The 14877-nt window shown below is 49.4% G+C and overlaps 1 protein-coding gene across 11 annotated transcripts in view; it reads right to left on the minus strand.

Annotated features, from left to right (window-relative positions):
* BCL11A (BCL11 transcription factor A) overlaps window positions 1-14877 on the minus strand; it is a 141822-nt gene that overhangs the window by 5819 nt on the left and 121126 nt on the right. For 9 of the 11 annotated variants that reach the window (XR_014581871.1, XM_083829711.1, XM_083829710.1 and 6 more), the window contains one exon: window positions 1-2420. This exon is cut by the window's left edge. Coding sequence is in view for 10 of the 11 variants with exons in the window: in XM_083829711.1 (XP_083685837.1) it covers window positions 415-2420 (2006 nt within the window). In the remaining variant the exon portion in view is untranslated. The remainder of the gene's footprint in view (window positions 2421-14877) is intronic. The other 2 variants (XM_083829716.1, XM_083829709.1) reach the window with 2 other exon arrangements.

Genomic DNA, 14877 nt, shown 5'->3' on the forward strand with positions numbered 1-14877 from the left:
GTTTGCTCTCGTTTTTGTTTTGTTTCGCTTTTCTCTTTTCCTCTTTTTTTTTCTTTTTTTTTTTTTTTCCGAACGGAACTGGAAACAGCGACGTGTTTGCTCAGCAACTAATCAGGGACAATTTAAAAAATAGCCATAACATACCATACATGCTGTCTAATTCAAAATAAAAAAAAAACAACATACACAACATGTAAATTATTGCACAAGAGAAAGGCTCAAAGTTTGCGTAAAATGCAATAGTATTGCCCCGATACAGATCATGCATTCAAACGGTGAGAACAAAAAGAAAATAAACAGGTGTGCTGGTGACAAGCACTTTCTGAATATCCTTAGCTTCCATTAGTTTAATCACGAGGGACTAGAAAACCTCTACAGGGAGATGGGGCGGGGACGGGGAGTATTAATATACCTCTATTCAGTTTTTATCTCATTATTCAAGACTCGATCACTGTGCCATTTTTTCATGTGTTTCTCCAGGGTACTGTACACGCTAAAAGGCATCTTACAAATCTCGCATTTGTAAACGTCCTTTCCCACCTGACCATGTGTTTTCATGTGCCGGGTGAGCTTGCTACTCTGGGCGCAGGCGTAGTTGCAAAGCTCACACTTATAGGGCCGCTCGCCCGTGTGGCTCCGTCTGTGGACAGTGAGATTACTACAGTTCTTGAAGACTTTCCCACAGTACTCACAAGTGTCGCTGCGTCTGCCCTCTTTTGAGCTGGGCCTGCCAGGGCCCGGGCCACTAATATGTGGGGTGCTCCCTCCGCTTCCCGTGCCGCTGCGGCCCGAGATGCCGCCATCCAGCTCGCCCGGCGGCGTGGAGAAGCGCAGGCTGCCGTTCTCCGACGAGTGCTCGGAGGAGGAGGCGAAGGGCGATTGTCGGGAGTCACCGAAGCTGAGGAAGGGGTCCTTCAGCTGCCGCGAGGCAGCGTAGCCGGCCAGCCACTGGGAGTAAACGTTTTCGGTGTTGGGCATGGCGGCGGCAGGCAGGTCGAACTCCTTCTCCAGCTTGATGCGTTTGGAGAAGGGGCTCAGGGAGCTGGGGCTACCCAGCAGCAGCTTTTTGGACAAGCCGCCTGAGGCAGACTCCCCCGGGGAGCAGCCCCGGCCGTTGACTGCCCCGTCGTCGATGCGGTCGGACTCGCCGGCCACCGAGTCTTCGTCGCAAGTGTCCCTGTGCACCTCGGCCTCGGAGAGGTGGCCTCGTTTGTGCTTCTCCCCCAGCACCTGATGGAAGGCCTCACTGAAGTGCTGCATGGAGCTGAGGACCATACCTTGCATGACGTCCGGCATCGACCGGCTCTCCTCGCCGGCCCTGGAGTTGTTCTCATGATGGCGGGCCGCCTCCAGGTTCATCCCGAAGCCGTAGTCCGGCCTCTCATTCTCGTTCAAGTCCTCCTCCTCTTCCTCCTCCTCCTCCTCCTCTTCCTCCTCCTCTTCCTCCTCCTCCTCATCCCCGTTCTCGGGGATCATGTTGGGGTCATTCTCGCTCTTGAACTTGGCCACCACCGACTTGAGGGCGCTGCTGGCACTGCCGACCAGGTCGCTGGTGCCTGGTTCGGGGGAACTGGCGGTGGAGAGCCCATCATCCGACTTCACCGTCATGGGGGACGACTTGTGCATGTGTGTCTTCATGTGGCGCTTCAGCTTGCTGGCCTGCGTGCAGGCGTGGTCGCACAGGTTGCACTTGTAGGGCTTCTCCCCAGTGTGGCTCCGGCGGTGGACCACCAAGTTGCTCTGGAACTTGAAGGTCTTCCCGCAGAACTCACACGACTTGGACTTCATGGGCGGCTGGGAGGGAGGAGGAGCGGACTGCAGAGGAGGAAGGGGCGGCGTGGCCAGGAACGGGGGCTTGCTGCCGGGCTGGAAGGGCTGCAGCAGCCTTTGCATAGGGCTGGGCCGGCTCGGGGACAGGGGTGGGCTGGAGGTGTTGCCGGCCAGCTCCCGCAGCCGCCGGGAGAAATCCATAGCGGGCGGCTCCATCGCCATGGGGTTCAGTCGCAGCACCCTGTCGAAGGCACTAGGGTGATGGGTGGCCAGAGCCATTTCTTCCGCACCCAGGCGCTCTATGCGATGCGGATCCAAATGGTGCCTCGGGGGAGGGCTAAAGAGGGGCGGTGTGGGTGGGAATCGCCCTTCTCCCAGCCCCGACGCCTCTCTCGAGACCGAGCCAGGTATTCTGAGCAGGTTAAAAGGGTTATTGTCTGCAATGTGAATCCCGTGGAGAGGTGGCTGGGAAGGGCACTCTGCACCTAGTCCTGATGGGATACCAACCCGTGGCGTCAGGGGGCTGCCGTGCTCGCTTTCTAGGTAGATCCGTAAGCCGTGCGTGTTCTGTGCGTGCTGCAAGAGGAACCAGGCGCTGTTGAAAGGCTGTTTACAAGTCGTGCACGTGTAGCTGCTGGGCTCGTCTTTACCTGCAAAACAACACAACAGCAGCGTAAATGTTTAATCGCCCACCGGTGGCTGAGAGCTCGCCTCCACGCCTAAGCTCTCCTTCTGCTTAAGGCTACGGCCGAAGGGGCAAAGGGACGCGTGCGGGGCTGGGGGAGGCTCTGCCCCGCTCCCCACGTGCGAAACCAAAATCAGAAAGGGACAGGGAGAGGGACGGGGAGCAAGAATGGTGCGGAAAGAGGCAGACCAGGCGGGGAAAGGGCTGGAGCGCAGCCAGGGAGCCTGGCCGGCCGCCCCGCCGCAGCCGCCGCGTCTCTCTCGTGCTGAAAAGAGGCTGGGGACGGTGAATGGCGCTTTGGCAAGGAGCGAGCAAACTCTGTTTCGTGATAATTTATTTTGGGAGATAACACGGACATTATAAAAGAGCAACTGACTAATAAATAACTAAACAAAAAGCCGGCTAATAATGGCAGCCCCCTCCGATGCACGGCAAAACAACAGAAATGAATAACTTTCTGAGGGCCGTATGCACAGGAAGAGTAGTGGGGAGCACGGCGAAGGTGAGTGCATTTTTCTATCGATTCTGGCAATTTTGTGCGTTAGTCACTTCCATCCCCTTATGCTTTTTTTGCTAAATGCCAGTAACCTGCAACTACAGCTAAGGCAAGTACAGAAATTAATTTCCAGTCCTGCCTAGCAGTTCTGTAGAGTTGCTATTGTAGTGATTTTTAAAAAAAAAAAAAAAAAAACACCAACAACACTCCTGAGGTTTGCTGAATAATAAAAATATCTCGGTCTTCCCAAGCAAGCTGTGCCCAGGGGGGTGCCCTGGCTCCAGACAAACCACTGTAGGTAGGTCTCTGCGTAAGATGACATGCAAGTTCGCCAAATTAGGTTTTGCATAATTGCCCAATATGAAGAAAAGGAAAACGTAAAAAAAAAAGGGGGGGGGGGGGGGGCAGATTTGGAAAGAAAACATAATTTTATCTGCAACCGTCTTGTTTTCTATCTCACTTGAGAGGAGAAGAAGAAAAGCTTCATCTGGGTGTTTTCATTATACAATGAGCTGAATAACGATTTGGGAATATGACAGGCAGGCAGCCCGCAGCGCCGGCTATAGCGACCCATCGCAGCCTCCCTCGCTGCCTCCCCGTTCTTCTATTATTATACATTTGGCCTGACAATCTGAATTGAGTGAGTAAAAAGCGACTCAACCATCTATAGCAGGCGTTTAACACTTTAGTCGCTTTAAAAGCTCTTGGAATAATATTTAACATCTCGTCCTTCGACTGAAGCCAGCGTTTGAATAAAATGCATTGCGGCGCTCGCTATGTGCCAGGCATGGGAGTGCAGATAAATACTTAAATCTGTTGAAATTAGAGCAAAATTCAATTGGGCTTTCACATTCCTCTGCTCATTTGTGAGCTCGGAAAAAATCTTAAATGTGAAAATTTCATCGTGCTTTGCCATAATGAAGTGGAAGTTTTTAACAACATGCTACAAGCCACGCGCCGGGGCTGCGGTGCGCTAACAATGTAATGCTACCTCGCTTCTCTATTTTATGTATTAGGTCAGAGAAAATAGCATTTTATCTTATAATGAGGATACAACATACAGTGCTCACTATCGCATTTTAGTATTCCCATCAACTAGATATTCTAGATCATAAGGGCAGCTAGTGTAATCATAATGTCAATGAGAAGGGCTGTTACGACTGAGACTAAAGATTACATGGAAAAAGCTGCTTTGAAACTGGTAATTATTACCAGTCCACTAATAGCAAATGATGCATTACAGTTTCACCATATAATCTGTATTTCACTCAGCTCCTGCCAGTACAGCCTTATTATATTACAGTGCTCACAAATTCTAAATTCCTAAACTACAGTCATCAATAAATGTGTTACTTGCCATAATTTGCAAAATTACTTTGTTCATAACATCTTCGACCGTTATAAAGACTAGAATTGATTTCCTGCATGGCAAAATTAGGGCTACATTGATTTAGTGGAGTGTAAAATGTAATATTATTCTTCATTTGCTTTCCTGAAAAACAAGTTTTGAATTCACCGTCCGTGTTTGGTAATCAAGATAATAATTTAAATGTAACATAATGTTTATGCACAAAACTTCCCTAATCTTAAGTGACCTACCATCTTCAAGGGAGCAACGTAAAAGTAGGCAATAAAATAAAGCAGCGAAATGGTTAAAATCTACCAGCTATCTGCCTCCACCTCCTGCTCTGAAGAGACACAATTTCTAATTTGTCTATTAGTGCTTGATTAATTACCAAGGCTATTGACTGACCATATCACCACCTAGAGATACGTTCCAGTCTAATGCAGCCTTGCCAAACGGTAAGAATTACGGCAATCATCCGCTCATTACCAGCAAGGAGTGATGGGGGCATCGAAGCGGGGTTTTGAGGAGCTTCGCCTTCCCTTCGTCCCACCCCACCGCCCCTCGTTCTTCACCGGGCTGTGCTCCTGGAGATGGCCGCTTCCCCAGGGACGTCCGTGGAGGGGCTGGCGGGGGGCAGAGGCGTAGCTGCGCCTCGAAGCTCCGTCTTCAGGAAAACACGGCATCTCCCAGCTGGTTTGTGCTTCCCAACCCAGAGCGCCTCTCCCCTCGGTGGATTAAGCCGAGATGGCCAGCCCAAGCCATCCCGACAAACCCAACAGCTTGGGGTGCTCCTGGCCTCCTGCCCGGCTGTCGTGCCCACAAGGTCCTAGTGGACCTCGCCAAGTGCTGGCTGCAGGCCCGGCTGTTAATGGACCCAAAGACTGGGGATCTGATGGTTTCTCCTAGCTACGGGCCAGCCTCCATGCTCACACACACTCCTCCACCAAGGACCAGAAAGAATTCAGGCATCCCAGTGGGCGAGTTGCGGACCCCAAAGGCAGAGAGGAAAGGAAGCAGCAGGGTGCTTTTGGAAAGTGCAACAGTGGGTTCAAGTAATCCTGTGCTAGCAAAGGACAGAGCTGCAGAGGGTCCCACCAGGCTCATTTCATGGCTTGCCTCACTTTCCACCAGGGCAACGCAATGGGACATGTTAGCCAAAGCAGCATTGCAACACCACTGGGGCTTTCAACCAGTTTCCAAGAGACTCATATGAATCCCCCAGATCTAAATGCAAAGAGGGTCACCAGCACCCCTGCCCATATCCTCAGCTGCTTTGCACTCGAGGACTTCAAGGTCCATAGGGACCATCCGCTGCCATCCTCTGACCTTTTCTGCGCTACGTGACTCCATGTCCTGCACTGACCCCCCACAAGGTCTTTGGTACAGCGTAACCTCCTCCAGCCCCGCCAGCTGCCTTTAGAAGCATGGAATCCCAAAGACAGCTGCTCAAACCAGATCAGAGCCATTCAAACCACATCAGAAGACAAGGAGGGGCTGAGCACCCACAGGTGGTTTCCACCACTCGCCACACTCAGCTGCAGCTCTCTGGCGTCTACCTGAATTTCTCTAGCCCCAGCTCCTATTCCTTCCCTTTCTGTTTGGGTATTCTGGAGATGCATAGAAAAGCCCCTTGGTACACGATGCACCCCCCACATACCTAGGATGCACCCAGTAACCAAGGCACATTTCAAAATCAATTTATCCAAAAGAAAGAGCTTGAGCCCTTTCCTATCCCTCCTCATTTTCCAAAATTTGAGTCATTTTCATGGCTTTCCCATAGCCCCACACAAGCACAGTCTTTTGCAAACACAAGGGTTCACTCGAAGACCAGCCTCGCCCTCCTCACAGCAGCACCATGCTGCGAGGAGCCATCTCTGTGCTAACACTCCCCGGGAGCTGCCTCCTCCTGGGGTCCCGCACCCCGACCCCCATTCCCTGTTGGTGGCCAGGTCATATCCATAAGCACCCAGGAGACCCAGCCCGGCAGTCCTGCCAGAGCACCCCACAACCCCACTGCTATTTACCTGTACACTCATCTTCGCCTTACCCATGACACTCATCAGCAGCAGTTACACATCCATTTCCACCTCCACAACACAATGCTCACCACCGTCACAACTCATGCTGGTGCCTGCTGACCATTCCCTCTCACTGAGGTTTCTCTAGCAGAGCCCTGGCTTCCCAAAATCTGCTGGTGGGCTCCTAATCCACGCGCTGGCCGCCCTGTCTGTATGTACGGTGCTCATTTTCCCCATGCACCATGTCACGCAGAACCAAGTCGAACGCTTTGCAAAGTCTATTTCATCTGCATTTATCAACCAAACTTGTCATCTCGAAGAATGAAATCAGGTTTATTTGACAAGATCTATATTCCATAAATCTAAGTTGAGTGGCATGAATTATATTTCTAGCCTTTAATTCTTTATCAATTGAATCTTATGCCAGCTCTTCAATTATTTTGTCCTGAACAGATAGGCAAGGTGTTACTAATGCTCCCCCGGTTACCCCAGACACCTATTGACACTGTTTTCCCAGTCCATAAGCTTTATTAAGAACAAGCATCACTTGCCAACATTTAGGGATTCTGGGGGGTAAGTTGTCAGGGCCTTTTAATTTAAAAATATTTATCTCCATTGGACCTCGTATAAAATCCTCCTTGTCTGCAAATGAGATGGAAAAAAACGCCATCACCCGCCTATTGATACAGAAACGTAACACTGCGTCTTTCCATCTCTTCAGTAAAAATATTGGTTAAAACACTGCTATCTTGATGCTTCTTTCACTTAAAAACAGCCATGAGCAACTTCTAGGAGCTCTAGTATTTCCAGGACCCTGCAAAGCTCTCTTATCCTCCCTGGCTGGGCCAGCACAGGTTTTCCTTGTTATCTTAGGCTCCCTGTATCAGGTCTCTACTCATCATGATTTCTCACTGCGATTGATTGCTATCTATTTTCCATTTTTTAAGTTGTCATATATCGATTTTTTTTAATATCTAGTTGCTGTTCTCATCTCACCACTGAATAGGGTGAGGTGGGATTTTGGCCAAGGTTGCCCGCACCTCCCTGGCCTGCTCAAAATAAAAACAGCTTCCAATGACCATTCACATTTTCCTATGTACATTTTTCCTCCCAGTCAATTTTACTGACAATTTTCTTCAGATTGGGGAACTGCACCCCCGAGGGCAGGGCAGGGCTGTGGTGCAGCCCCATTCCCCCTTCTCCTTGCAGTTGTGTCAGGGTCGAGGATCTGGCTCACAGCGCTTTGTGGGTTTGCACAAAACCCTCAGAACCATGGGAGGTGATGCCTTGATGCCATGCACGAATCCTGCACCAAAAAATCCCTGTTGCTCAACCCTGGGGGAACTGCATGGAGATGCCCCGTACCAAATACAAGCATAGGGCAGATACTAATCCTGACAGGTCCCACACAGTGAACACGATCCACGACTACAGATTTATTCACTTTGGCACCCCAGCCAGCAAACGGCCAGTGACACCACACCACTCTTCACTGGGGCACCACGTAGTGCCTCTGGAGTATCAGCTCCTGCCTAAAAAAAATCTTTCAGAACAGCTCTTACCTGCCGTGCCCCCCCGAGAAGTAATTTAAGCAGGAACACACGAGCAACAGATTTAGCTTCTGATCCGAAAAAATGTTAACAAATGACTGGAATGGATATTGGCATTTGAGTGCCTTTAAGGGCAGTTGGCACAATTACTCAATAAAACATGAAGAGCTGTCTGCTGTCAGCATTATGGGGCTTTTCTAAATAAAATAAAAAAAATAAAGCTGGTTCTTCTTCACTGTGCTCACAGACCAACCCAGCAAACTCCACGCTTTGCATGGATGCGCACGGCCGAGCAAGGCGACACCCCGGGCACGAGGCAGAGCCCCATGGCCGCAGCACCAGCAGCGAAGCCAGACAAGGAGCTGGGGAAGGGACCAGCTGGGAGGAGAAGCTGTCAGCTAGATGCCACTGCTGGGAGGGAGAAAAAAAAATCTGGAGCAATGCATCCAAGTTCAGCCATTGCCAAGTGAGTAATGGAATAATCTGCATTCGCGTGCCAATGTGCTTTGGAAGAGCTTCCTCCATTTCTCAAAAGTCAGGGCTGGATCCAGAAAAGCTGCTCTCCGGACACACGGGTGCTTTGGGGAAGAGGAAAGCCGAAACGATGCAGGCAGCATCCTCCTGATGCAACTGCATAGCCCAGGCACGGAAGAGGCCTGCGTGCCGCGGAAGAAGCTAGCCATGAACACCACTGGTGTCTCACCTGGGGCATCCCACTGGCTGTGCAGGGACACCCCAGTTTTCCCAGTGCTTTCCCAGTGCAGCAAGCAATGCCGAGGGGTATCCCATGGGCGACCCGCACCTGCCGAGCACATAGCCGGTGCCTTTTGCCATCAAAATGCAGAAAGCTGACGGCGACTGGAGCACCTGCAGCAAGCACCTCCCTCTCTTCTGCTTGCCACGAAAAAATTACTGAAGACAGCCTGAGCCAAACCCAGGGACTTCTTTATTCTGCTTTAATGTCAAATGATTGCTTGATTTTTGGACTGATAAATTTGGTGTTGTTATGGTATTTAAAGGGGGGAAGAAAAAACGGAGTTAATTGTTACCACTTGTGCTTGACTCAGTTCTCCTCCATCTGGCCTGTCAAATCTCTCTTCTTTTTTCTTTTTTCTTTTTTTTTTTTTCGTTTTTGGAAATCCGTACTGTTGAAATTCCTTCAACCGAAAAGTAGCGCCGTGGAGCCGTTGGGACACAGGAAGCTCAGCAGGGACGGGAGATAAGTGGGTCCACTCCCGGCTGCAGCAGCCCACTTCTCCCTTTAGCAAGAAATATCGCTGGCTCGTGACTCACCTTTTCCTGGTAGTCAGCAGCATCAGTACGAATGGGAAACGAACCAGCCAAACGGATTTTTCCTTATTGCACTAATCCTTCCTCCCGGTCCTCCAGATTGCGAAAGGCACGGTATTAACCTGGTCCGTCATCAACGGGTTATAAGTAGCTGTTAGCACTGTTATTATCAGCATTGCCGCTGCTGTTGTCATAATAATTAGAATACTGCTAATAAATAATAGCAGTGGCTGCATTTATGTACTAGAGGGTACTTTCTAATCTCTTCTGTTTATCACTTCCAGTGCTATCTCTGTGTATATTGGCATCGTGGTGTTTAAGGAAAGCCGGGGCTGCTTCACTCCTTTAGCACAGCGGCTTTAGGCCAGAGCCACTCTCCTGATTTCAAAATTGGGAAGTGAAGCCAGCTTGATGGTCCTGATTAATAAAGCTGCATAAAAAAGGGACAATGTCCCCAGACTCCCCAGAAAACGGCATGGTGGTGTCTGTGAATTGAGAAGCATTGTTACTGTTGTGCATTTAAAAAAAGAAGTTCTGCAAATGAAGCCTGAACTGTTTATGGACAGGGCTGATGTCAGGTCCTGGAACTGGGGAGTTGTGAAAATGTCCAAAATCTAAAACATGCTTTGCTTTGTGGGATCCTCAGTGACCCCACTTGTTCTGTCCCAGCCTTTCTGTCATGTCTTCTCTATCACTTTGTACTAAATGTATAGTAGTAATTACTGAAAAAAAATCTTAAAATTATGTTTTCTTCCTGAAAAGATTTTTTTTCCAATTCAAGCTTCCAAAAATCATTTTAATAAAATTGGCTAAATATTTTCTAGACCAAGTCTCAAAAACGCCATTGTTTCACTGCGCATCCTTCTAAGAGACATGCCAAAACGCCAGTGACTTTACCCAAACTTAAAAAAGCCACAGCAGTAATGAAACCAAAGCTACAGCCACCCTCACTTTGCCATTCAGACAGTTAGAATTCAGGCTAGGACCTCCAGCAATTAATCTTTTTTTCCAAAAGCCGAATTTTCAGCAGGCACCTATTGCTATTTAAAGCCACCCATCAGCATCCCCACCAGGATGGTCAGAGGAAACCAGGCGCCATCACCCACAGCACACTCGAAGCCTGAAGCCCCGGGAGATGGCAGCAGGAGTGACATGGCCCTGCGGGAGGGATGAGTTGGGGAGCAGAGAGAGAGGCGTGCTCCTCGCAGCAGCAGATGCCTTGCTGCAGCCTCATCCTGGGAGGAAGGCAGGAGCTGCACAGCTGCTCCTTGCAGGACAAGCACAGACTTCATGGATGACATGGATGGCACAGGGTGCTGCACCCATGGGAGCACGGCACTGCTGCCTGGAGCACCCACCTGACCTCCGTGTCTGTCACCATTTTCAAGGCGATTACAATTTGGCCACCAAAAAAAACTGCTTCGAGCTCCAATTTGGCAAGTAAGCCATCAGGCTGCAACTGATTTTGTGCTTTTTTAAAACTTCAGGGGGGTGGAAATCTGTCATGTCTCCATTAACCAGGAGCAGAAGAAAACTGCAGTAAAACAACGCTGGACTTGAAATCCAGCTCTGAATGAAACTGTAAAAGCAAGCCCTCAAGCGGGTAGGATCTGATTGCACACACGTATGCACTCTACACGCTATAGCGACGGAGAAATCCGGATGGTGCAGGAAACAGACCGACCTCAGCACAACCCAGGGGGCTGCGCAGTTTCCAGCATGGGCGGTGGCACCTGAGCAGCGCGCTGCGGGGAGCAGCCAGACCTGGAAGGGGCACTCCTCCCTGATACCATCTCCCTTGTCTAAAAACACCATGAGCGAAGCAGCCACCTTCCCCAGCCTTTCCCTCCCGCCTCTCCTGAGCCACCCCATCCCAACCCCGAAGCTTTTCTGGGGCAAATGCGGATTTTGAGTGGACTTTCAAAGAGGAGAGGCATGGTCACCATGTTGCCTGCTGAAGCTGCTCCTCGGGACACGCCTAGCACCAGGCACGCCAGGAAGGTCTGCCCGGCCAGTGACCCACCGAGGAAGAGACCCACCTGAGCCCTGACCGCTGCAGGCATCAAAGCCCTTTCAAAGCCCAGCCCGGTTCTCGGGCAAACAATGCCTCGTTCCAACGGTCCGCAATTACGCATTTCCCCGATGGCTGCCGGGGACAACCGGGTTAATAATCCACTCTTTAAATACAAGGTAATTACATAGCTGCAGAGAGGCTCCAAATTATTTTATTCACTTTCATACACCTACATGATGAGTTGTTTCCTTTCCTACTTTGCGTTGGCTCCCTTTTCCTCTTCTTGTTTTCTTCCCTTCCGACAGCCCTATGACTAAACCTGAATAAAAGGCAGAGCACGCTTCAAAAAGTTTCTTTAAATCAAAACAAAACAAAACAACAAATACAGGAAAGGCCACGCTGAAACACTGCTGCAGGTCATTCCCAGCAGTGCCCGGAGCATCGAGGCAGGAGGCACCACCACTGCCACTGAGGCACTGCTCCACCATCAGACCTCATCATCACCTCTGTCTTTGTTGTATTTTTGCTGCATTTCAAATGTTAAATCTTCTGGTTATCTAGCCGAGGGGTGGCCTTGGGGATGTCATTTCCAGGGGGACCCCACAGTTGGGGACAAGCACCAGAAGATGTGCAAGCCAAGGAGGCACCACAACAGCCAAATCTGTTTTTTCTCAGTGAGTGTAAAATGCTCACTCGGAGCAATGCTGCCCTGCTCACTTACTTTTCACACTGGGTTTGCTGTATGGACAGGGCTTGTAGTTCAGATTCAGGGAAGGGAAAGCAAAGATCCGGGACTGTTCCCCTTGAGAGCCCTCTTGCACCTTTTCCTTCCCAAAATGGATCCTCTTTGACTCTCCTCGGCTACCAGCCTTCCCCTTTGGCTCACTTTCCTCTCACTTCCAAATTAATGGTATTTAGCCAGCAGCAAACCACCCTGACAAAGTGGGTCAGGGGAACCACAGGTCCCCCAGAACAACCCCTCTGGCTGCAAATCACCGGTTCAGAAGGCAAAGGTTTATTCTGTCCCTGAGCAAGTTCAATGTCACCATGGAGTTGCAAGCACAGCAAGTGCTGAAGCAGACCCCACATTTCGCTTTATAACTTGCACAAGCGACTGTTGGTAGAATTAATAAAATTTTTCTCTGCTTTGCAAATAGGACCAAAAGGTGTCGTAAAGTTGTCTGGTCTCCTCCGGTTTATTCCGTCTCCTCTCCATAGTCGAGATATCCTTGAAGTTGAAAATGATATAATACTCAGAATATCTGGAGTTGGAGGATGTAAGACTTGCAAGGATTGCTACAGCTTTATTGCATTCCCAGGGCACGGAGAGTATTTACCATACATACATCACGTCAAGGAATGCAAAAAGGGCATATGAAAATTTGGGGATTCAAGCTCAGGAGTTTAAATTCACAGAAAGGAAGATAAAGAGTGGTTTTTCTTATTTATAGATTTGCAGATGAAATCCAACAAAAACAGCCCTCCCCCCCAAAACCCTCCTTTATGTCAGTAAGGCTGATTCAATTTCCCAGCTTGCAAGGTCTCCTCTATCCGAGTATTACCCGACCCCAATAACACACACTCTTCCAAGGTTAAGATCTGTTTCCTTACAATAATGCAAAAAGCTGTTGTTTCAGTTGCGGCTGCAGGATTCAGCTTTGAAGGACAGGTTAGTACCACACTACATTTAACTGGATTCAGTTCATCTGATTATACAGTGCCTTGCTTTCTGGAATATGTAATCATCTCTTTCTGATGACATTTTAAATATCCAACTAGACAAATAATTGCGGCAATAATTGATAGCTGAGTCAAGCTGGAAGATTATTGATTGGCACAGTACCCACTGAAACAAATGTTCATCTTTCAAACATTACAGTGAGGATGCTTAAATCTAACTTTTGCTGATAAATGATAAAAATTTGATTTACTGATAAAACCACTGGAAGAGAATATGCACTTCAGGATTTGATTACTTTGTGAAATTTTTAGAAGAAAAATTAGGCATCGGGATTTATATTCTATTTCACATGAATAATTGCCAAGCTAGGGATAAGGAGTTGAACATAAACACGTGCAGAGAAGTCTTCAAGAGTTGCCGATTAACTCTCTACCTTCCTGAATGCCATTTATCCAGTGCCAATTGCTGCTTACGCAGGGCTGATCCCGCTGTCTCCCCGAGCATGGCCTGTATGGGTCTCGGTGCTGGTGGTGGGATTTGCATCAAGTGGGGAAGCTCCCTCACCACTTTCCGGGCATCTCTGAGCAGCCCAAAGCAGGCAGTCTAAACTCTTACCCTGCAGACGGAGACAAAATGAGGTTTTGGTCTCATTTGCCGTGGTGTAAGTGAGGAGTGGTGTCACCAAGACCTGCGGCATCGTGTCAGCGTAACAGCAGCACAGGCAAACAATGAGCTGCCGGGCTAAGGGAGAGGGGCCACAGCAAGGCAAGGGCCTGAAATTAAAGAAAAGAACCCAAATATTTGAGGAGGGAACAACGCAGACAAATTTCAGGGTAGGAGATGAAAAATGCACTGCAATGTTTTGACTCCGAGCCATTAGGAGATGACTGAGTCTCCCGACAGCTGCTAAAAACCAGGCGCTTGTTAGACCCGGCGATCAGCTGAGCCCTGACACTTACGGCATATGAGGGGGCTTGTCAAGCAGCCGCGCTCTGATTTACAGATCCTCAGTTAATTAGGAAGCCCTGAGATCCTCTGCCCATGCGGGTCACTCTCGGCAGTGCTCGGTGGTGTCCAGCCTCGGGAACGCAATCCCCGCCGCCAGCCCTGGCAGGAAGCTGTGAGTGAGGCTGCTGTGCTCGCACAGCACGCTTCGTCAGCTGAAACAAAATGCTGATGAAATCTGCATCGCCTGATGCTATAAATAGCTCCAGTTTCAATTTATTCATTTTCTTTTCCCCCTGCCGACTGGATGGCACATCCAGCCCGGGACATCGGGGCAGCCGTTTATCCAAGCCTATGCCAGCACAAAGCTCATAAGACAGGGAAGTGCTTTGCAGACAGCGAACTGCTCATCTCGAAACCCCAGTCCCGATCCCACAGCAGGCTGTGAACACTCTGCATCCCTATTTATGGTATTTCTTTCCGTCTTCGTATTTTTTCCCTCTCCCCGACCCTTGGTGCACATGAGCGCGTGCCTGCAGGCGCTTGCTGCCTGGATAATAAAGGCAGGCAATGTGCAGAACAACGAATCCAGAGGGCAATTTTGTCCGTCACCACCAGAACTTGCTAACACGGGGAAGATGGGCGAGGAAAAATGGGCAGCACTTGCCCTGTAGTGCCAGGTGGAGAGCCAGCAGCCACGAAGCTGAGTAGAAGCCACTAACACATTACGCAGGAAAAATACTAGTTGGTACGAGCTGTCTGGGTGTGATGGATGGAGCAAACCTGACATGCCACCAGCCAGAGAGGCTGTCCCTCTGTTTGGTCAGATGCCCCATGGTGTCCACAACAAGGCTTCGGAAACATTCACCAGCAACAGCTGCCATCAGCCTTTGCATGGGGTTCCAGAAAGACTCCATTTTTGGGGACGTCTCACAGCATTTCCCAATGTGACCAAGTAAGTGGGTGACCAGGGCCATGGCTGTTTCTTCAAATTACTCTCCAACAAAGTGCAGTAGAAATGCAAATTGAAATAAAATCTTTTTTTTTTTCTTTTTCATATGCAAGCACCAAATAAAATGA

Source organism: Anser anser (genome assembly GCF_964211835.1).
Source record: "Anser anser genome assembly, chromosome: 3".
Taxonomy (NCBI): Eukaryota; Metazoa; Chordata; class Aves; order Anseriformes; family Anatidae; genus Anser; species Anser anser.